Source organism: Phalaenopsis equestris, unplaced genomic scaffold, assembly GCF_001263595.1.
Source record: "Phalaenopsis equestris unplaced genomic scaffold, ASM126359v1 Scaffold000002, whole genome shotgun sequence".
Classification (NCBI taxonomy): Eukaryota; Viridiplantae; Streptophyta; class Magnoliopsida; order Asparagales; family Orchidaceae; genus Phalaenopsis; species Phalaenopsis equestris.
The window spans coordinates 10,048,897-10,057,170 of record NW_018164444.1 but is presented as its reverse complement, the minus strand read 5'-3'; the positions used below and the strand labels follow the sequence as shown (position 1 = coordinate 10,057,170).

The 8,274-nt window shown below is 32.9% G+C and overlaps 1 protein-coding gene across 2 annotated transcripts; it reads left to right on the top strand.

Annotated features, from left to right (window-relative positions):
- Positions 1–612: 612 nt before the first annotated feature.
- Positions 613–4,868, top strand: LOC110024144. Of its 2 annotated transcripts, XM_020723932.1 has the most exons (4): positions 613–804; positions 885–1,006; positions 4,280–4,316; positions 4,638–4,868. In XM_020723932.1, exons 1-4 carry the CDS (start codon positions 677–679, stop codon positions 4,639–4,641), a joined length of 291 nt encoding a protein of 96 aa, XP_020579591.1. In that variant the 5' UTR covers positions 613–676; the 3' UTR covers positions 4,642–4,868. The 2 variants fall into 2 exon arrangements, with proteins under 2 accessions (XP_020579591.1, XP_020579600.1); XM_020723941.1 differs by lacking the exons at positions 4,280–4,316; positions 4,638–4,868 and adding an exon at positions 3,774–3,929 and having other exon boundaries at positions 614–804.
- The last annotated feature ends 3,406 nt before the right edge of the window (positions 4,869–8,274 follow it).

Below are 8,274 nucleotides of genomic sequence, written 5' to 3'. Positions count from 1 at the left end.
AATATATAAATAAATAAAATTATGTGATTTGTATGTACTTCTCCCCGTATATTATTCATATTATTTTTGGATTAGAAAAGTATCAAAATTTTGGTGAATTATAATTCAAGTAGAAGATTTATGTTAATAAAATTTAAGGCGAGGGGGAAACGCAAGGGGGAGGAGGAGGTGAAACAGGGAAAAATTATTCGGTCCGGATAAGTCATGTAGAGCTGCGTGTGAAAGTCAATTCAAATATATCACGTGTTTTTTTATTTTTGATATATTAGAGATTATATTTTAATATCTAAAATGAGAGATTAAAGCACGTAATTCATGGCCCGACTCAGCATGTCCAGAAAAAGACAAATACAACGAATATGGAGATCAAAACTTTTGACGTTTGAGGTTCATTGGACGTTTCATATTTTGTAACCCCCAAAATTTCTCTATTATACCAACATTTGACTTTGATTTTTTTTATTATTTTTTTGGTCTCTTTTCCTCTTTAATTTCTTTATTTTTGCTTTGAATTTTATTGAATAAAATGACCTCTTTAATTTCTTTATTTTTGCTTGAATTTTATTGAATAAAATGAAAAAAAAAAAAAATGTTATATATTTGAGTTTGCTTCCGAACAACAAAAGGGTTTAGTTAAATACTCGTTAAATTGTGCTCCCAAACATCCCCGCGAAGGATGATGAGGACGGCGAAAATGGCGTCGTTGTGCCGATCATTGGCCGCCGTGAGATCCTCGGCTCTCCGTTCTCAAATGCTGCTCCCGAATACCTCTCCTTCCATATTAGCTTCTCCTCGCTTCTACAGGTGTGCATCCACCTTTCACAACCCCGGGATTCTCTTTAACCCTAATCTGTGCTGACGATCCGTGTCTCTTTTACCCGAAGGCCGCTTCCTTCTGTTCTGGCAACTTTGGAATCTCTGAGGCCTCTCCACAGCGCCGTCGCCTCCGCTCGTCTCATATCGAACATATCCGTCGATTCCTCCGGCTGGACTTGGCCCTCTCAAGGTACGTTATATATGGTATTGTTCAATCAGTATTAATGCATTCGCTCACTATGCTGGGGATGCTTCTCACATTCATCAGATCTTAAGATACCGCCTGTTTGGAATGATAGTGTTACGATTTTTTTTCGTAGAGAATGGAGTGAATCAATAGTTTTAGCATTCTAAGTTCGGTATAATTGAAGAAAGAGGATCTAGTTTGAGATTGAAGAACAGTAGATTTTCTAATGCTAAATTAAGCCTTTCAATCTTCCTAGAGGTAGGTTGGACGATATGTGTGATTAAGGTGCTCGGAAGACCTCTGGTTGTGTGGGCCTTCGATTGTTGGAATATAGCTATTAGCTACACTGTATTTTCTTATATATCACTGATTTGTTTTGGATTACTATGTTGTTAAGAATAATGCTTTAATTTTAAGAATGTGTTCTCTTATGTTTTGTTTCTTTGGTCAGTTTTAATATTTTACTTCAATTTTAAGAGGATTTAGTTGGTTCTCATTAGATTCCCTAGTTTCATCACTTCTGATTTCTTGTTTCAGCAATTATTTGGTGTCATTGTTTTCAGCCAACTATTTATTTAGATGGTCATTTTTAAATTCACGTGTTTCTCTCCATTATTGCTACTTTCGAGTTTGCTTTCTTTCACTTATGATTCACATGATTTACTTTTCTTTTGGATTTCCTTGGTTCCTATCTTATTTGATTGCTATGGGTTGCTTGATTTTCCTCCCATGTAGAATTTTCTATTTTAGTAAATATTTAAACCTTCTGTCTCCTTCTATTTCTCATTTTGCACTGTTCGTGAGCTTAATTTGACTGTTTCCTTATGTTTTAGGTTTTTCTTTGCAGTTTATCTTTGATTGTTTATTTACTTGTATTCTGTTATAGCATTATAATTAAGAATTGTCTATCACTACATGTGATTTTGCATTGTAATTAGAGGTTGAATGTTGTTATTTTTGTGCTTGATGTAATTGAGAATTCTGAGATTGTTGAAACGAGAAAATGCAGCTTTAGGCTTGATTTGGGTTTTTGAGAAACTACTCTTTATGGTTTGAGATTACATGAAATGGTTAACTTTTTTGTTGACTTGATTTCATTGCAATGAAATATATTTAGTTTAACTTTTTGTGACAATAAAATCAAAATAATAAAAATGTTAAATAAAATTTGTTACAAAAGTAAATTTTATGCAATGAATTCAATACTGTTTTGATCACTATTTAAGGAATCTGGGAACTGAATCAGGATAAGCCGTCTACATAGTTCAGGATTAAAATAACTCTTTATAAATAGTTGAGAGACCATTTTGATTATTATCGATTCACTTTTATATTAGCATAACCTATCTTTTCTTATCCAGCTTGGGGTATTTTCTTTGACTACTAGTTTGTGCTAGCATTAATGAGTCTAAGAAATTAATAATTATGCTTATAACTTACAAGCTCCTATTTGCTAAAGACATCTTGTGTTGTGTAGCTATACTTTTATAATTATGTTTGATTGTTTATTTGTTTTACTCAGCTTGTTTACCATAAAGTTTTAAGTTCAAAAGGTTTTCGAAAGAAGTTCTAAAGTATCATAATACGTTGAATTCACTACCCGTCATGTGTCTTTAGGTTTGCTGGAAAGTAAGAAGTAGGAGATCAACATAATTGTAGGAAAGTATTTATTAACTGATTAAGAGTAGATATGTTATGCATTCTTATATCCTTATAATTGAGGATATTCCTTTTCTTTTTACTTGTTTTATTCACTTTGTTTGCTTATAGATAAACACTGCTTTTAGTCAATAATATATAACTAAAGTTAAATTTACTCTAACATGGTATTAATTGGATGCACATTTTGTTTTGAGTTTGGTTCAAAGCTTGACGGCAACTTTCAGAGAAAATTCTTTTTTATACTGGTCTGAGACCGTGATGTTCTTTGGTGGTTAAAATCCTATTCTCTTTATCTCCATGCTTTGTGATTATTTTAGTGGAGTGCAATTGAGGTTTGATCAGATCGCTACAATCTTGTTGTTTAAGTGTAAATCTTAATCATTTTGTGATTTCATTTCGATCTTAAAATTTTTGCCTGACGGTATCATTTCAATTTCATTTGTTTTCTTAATGTCTTATTTAAAAAAAAGAAAAACATCTTTTATAAAAGTTAGTGGACTGTTTGTTAATCTTAGTTTATTTTGTCCTTTGCATCCCATCTTTATATTTGCAATTAGAAAATCCTATATACTAAATTGTTCTACATCACTTGAGGCTTGATTTATTCAATAATAAAGAGATGGATTTTCTATCAATGTTCTTATTTTTATTTTTTGTTTCTTTTTTCTTTATGTCAATATATTTTTACCATATTTTTTGAGTGTTCATGCCTCTGTCACATGTGTGTTTGTGCCCATTCTTTTCTTCCCCATGTGTGATGGTGGGATTTAAAACTGTTAAAGAAAAGATTGTTGAACGTGTGACTGCTCATTTGCATTGCCATTTTGCTATTTTCAAGGTGTGAATGATTAGTGCTACATTTTAGGATATTGAGTTATTTATGGTCAGGTTTCATAAAACATCTAAGAATTTTAACAAGAAATTGACAACAACTAAAATAAAAAAAAGACGAAAGTAATTTTTATAAATCAAATGTTTAATGTGTGAATTTGTAACTAAAAGTAAGAGCACTAAAATCTTATTGATTAAACAAATGCTTTTCATGCTTAGCAATACTAAATGATTGGTTGATGCTAGTGTCCTAACTTACTGTCTTATTGTAACATAGGGCTTGCCTTACCTTTGTGATCAAATCCTGCTGGCTTTATGTGGAGCAGAAAATGCTAAAAGGCAGTGCATCGTTTCAAAGCAAATAAAACTGTTGTTCCTTTATTTCAGTTGTATCAACCAGTTAATGCATACTTATTTATCAGTTTTTTGCTCATTGGAGTTTTTTTGAGAAATTATTTCTCCTGGAATATTGATTACGAGTTAGGCTGCACATTGCTAATTGCTATGTTATATTAGCATCATGAAGATCATATGATTACTTGATTTCATCTTAATCTGACATACATATATAGTGGTTGAACTAAGATTTAAAGTGAGATGAGCGAAAGTGCTTGCTTATTCCAAATTTAGGGGGGTTATATGTATATAAATGGAGGATTTAATTGTTAAATTTTCATTTTGCATATGGCTATGTTGAGCCTCTCCTTGATTCCATCATTGAATATATAGTACATTAGAGTCGATGTTTACTGTGTGAAATTGTATTATTACTTTTGTTCGCAGATACCAAGGATCCTAGCGATATTTCAGTATCATACCTGTTGAGTAGGCAATTTTTTTCTTGTGGGACAATCACATACATACCACCCAAATCTTTCATTCTTTCATATTACATGACAATCACATACATACCACCCAAATCTTTCATATTACATAAAAAATACCACTATTTTAACTTTAGAAAGTGAAATGCACATTTTCATGCGTAGAAAATGTGGTATATATGTAAGAATCACAGTTTTAGTGTTAGAAATGTAAACACACAGATTTTGAGTGGTATGTATGTAAATTTTCTCTTCATTTTTTCATCCACTCGATCGGAGCTGATCCCAAGCTTGTTTGGCTGACTTTTTAACCATAGATGAGTGAATCCATTAGTCTTTTCCTGAAGCGCATCAGAGCTGAGTACTAGATGAGTTTGATCCATTCGATTTCTGCAACTGCATTTCTTCTTCAATGGCTTGTTTGATTTGATAGGATGCACGCTTTAAATAATGCGTTTGGGCATTTTCTGTATTGCAAAACTTAGTTTTCTAGTTTGTTAGATCAAACTGGCAAAAGTTATTTGTATTTGTATAGGACCTTAATGATAACTTCATTTGCATAGGATCATAAGATCATCTTTTATGCATGAGGTAGCTAACTGAGATTTGCCTAATAATAGATTTGCCTATTATGGTATGAGGACAAAAGGGAATGGAGGGTAACCAATTGATTTATGACAGAATTTGAAACTATAGTTGGCGAAAACAAGCTGAATATTCAAGCTGGCTTTCTTTCACATTATTAGATTTTTGCTTGGGTTAAAACTGCTGATTTTATCAAGCATAACAAATTTATGCGCTCATGATGTCTGCAATAACTTCATCTCTTATATATTTTTCAATGAATTTTGATAAATATTTCCTTGGCTGGACGTATAATTGCATTACAAAATAATTTGTGAAATTGAGCTTTACTTTTTTAAGAATTAGTTGCCAAATGCAGAAAAGCGAGAAGCCTAACTCATGTCAACTCAGCCTTAAAATTTAGTTGAAATGGCCAGCAATATATTGCTTTTCTCTCTTGTTTTCATTATTTGAATTGATATATTATATCAATAAAATATACATTACAAAAGTTATATTTGATATTATTTTATGATTTCATCATCTAATGTGTTTCATGCCGTATTGTATATTTAACTAGTATATATAACTTGCCTTGGCAGCATGTAATGTCATCGTGCTATATTTTTTATATGTGGATGATAGAAACATTCTCCTATTTGTTAAATGATTAGGATTTGTTTGATTTGATGTATTTGAAAGAATTATATATTTGTGTGTGTTTATTATTTGTATTTATTGCATTTGAAGTGTTCAAAACACCTCTTTGGGGGTGTAAGTGAGCCGGATCGTTTCATTTTTAGAATCTCTCTTTAAAAATAAAATTACTTGTATTTTGCACGAATTTATTAACAACTCCAATTTTAATTAAATCAAATAACTGAATTATTATAATATTAATAGAATTCAAATTAATAATCAATTATGCTATATAATTATTTATTTGCTAATAACTCTATTAAACATCTGATTAATTAATTCAAGTTTCACTATTATTAATTAAATAACAACCAAAATAATAAACTAAAATATAATTTATCGAATTTAAAATAATCAACTTGTGTTGGAGGCTGGCATAGCATATATTTCTTGGTATAAATATTTACGAATCTCAAATTTTATATTATAGCGATTATTCTTTTTAATGAATGTGATTAAATATTATATTATTAAAAATATAATGCTGTTATAATTATGATAAAATTTGTAATTTTCGTATTAATAGGCATTTACTGATACTAATATTTTTTTTTAAAACTAAAATAAAATGAAGTTGACCTCGCTGCTCTTCGCATATTATATAAATAAAATGAAAATTGATTTCAGTTCAATTCAATCATCAATTTAAATAATCATGAAGTTTCTAATGTTTGGGGCATTTACATAAACAATCACCTAATTCATATCTACCTTTTTTTTTAACATTTATACCACACAAGCCTTAAAAGTGAAGCAGCCCTATCAAAACATAGGTAAGGTAGCATGTATGTAAAACTTGATGTGTATGCGTTAGATATATAAATCCATAATAACTAGCTGGTCTCTATACATATTTTTATTAATTTTCCATTTGTACGATGCTTCTATACAACCTACAGCAAGATTGAAAGAGTCGGCAACAATTGCAATCCGTGGTAAACTCAATAAAACTTATGCATGAGGCCAAATAAAAAAGCAAAAAATAAATAAAGAGTCAACGGACAGAAATGTAATATAATGTTATTCCCCTGTTTCCCCTTTTACCCCACCTAGACGCTCTACCTTGTCCGTAACGATAAGGCCGAACCAAAGGGAAGCCATGGTGGTGGAGGAGGACGGAAGGCATGCCTTTAAGCTGCAGAGGAGCCGTTCGAGGAGCGGGGGGGGAGCCGTGCGAGCCTGTGCGGTCTTGCCGGCGGTTGGAGGAGCTCCAGCCTCCTACAAGACTCGCTCTCGCCGCACAACGGCGACTCCGCTCCGCAGCCGCTGGCTGCCGCCGCACAACGGCGACTCAGTGCCGTTGCCGCGCTACGAGCGGCTGTCGCAGTCCATGAGGATCTTCTCAGAAGAGCCGAGGCAAGAAGATGGGGTGCGGTGGCAGGAGAAGAGAGGTTGGGTCGGAAAAGTTACGGGGCATCTGCTCTTCCTCCGTAGCCTTGACGACGACGGCGGTGAAAATAAGAGAAAGGAGAGGAAGAAAAAGAAGAGGTCTTCATGGCTTCCAGATCCTGAAAGAAGGTGGCCGGTGCAGGGCTGGTAGGGTTTCTTCTGCTTGGAAATACGGTGAGGTTGGGGTGCCACGTGGAAGATGAAAAATGAGCAAGATGTTTTGAGTCCAACTTTATTTTTAAATTCATTCTGAGATAAGTACCATATATAATTAATCAATCAAATTTTACATTCTTCTTGTGTTGTTTTGCAGATTTATTTTTGGATGTACAATTATGTTATGTGCTCATAAATAAGTATTAATTCATCATAATAACTCCCATGTAATAGGTGTGCTTTTGACATATAACAATGTCTCATGTTCCTATGTATGAGTAGAGGCAAAGCCAACGTGCAACAAATACACCCCTATTGTTCACTGATGGCGTCTCTTAATGCGTCATTTTCAAGAATGGTCTATTACTCGATGAACAAAATGATAGATGAATAAAAAATTATGAATATAGAACGAATATATTGCTCTATCATATTTCCTTTTATTTCTCTTATACTAAACGCAAAAATCTAATATTTATGGCACTTGAAAGAACATTTACTCTAGAAGCCAGGGTCAAGTTGTACCTGTAACTCGGGTTACGCAGCTGAAATGTCTCTTCCTGCAGTTTTGATGCCGGTTCAGTACTGAGATACTTGGCACCAGCAATCTGCAAACGTGTATATTTATAGGATTTAGATATAAATGCATATTAATAGGGTTTAGGGAATAAATTGGAAGAAAAGAAATGTTTAGTCTGAAAACTAACCTTCAATTTTGGCTCATCTTCAAATCAGAATATTAATGCCGCCATTCTGTGCTAATTGCACACCCCAGAAAACTAACGCTAAATACATTTTGTTTCTGAAGATAATAGAAAAAAAAGGGACATCAAAAACAAAACTGCATTCCTAGAACTCCGCCAATAAATTTCCCGAACCTAATGTTCAATTTTTGGTCGGCTTCAAATAAGAATATCAATGCCGCCATTCTGTGCAAATTGCACACCTCAGAAAGCTAACGCTAAATACATTTTTTTCTGAACATAATAGAAAAAAAGGGCATAAAAACAAAAACTGCATTCCGAGAACTTCTCTGCCAATAAATCTCCCAAACCTCCACCTGCTTGTGCTTAGTCTGGTCACACAGAAACTGGACTCAGTAAACGGAACTAAATATGAACGTTTTTTTTAAAACAAAATTATGAA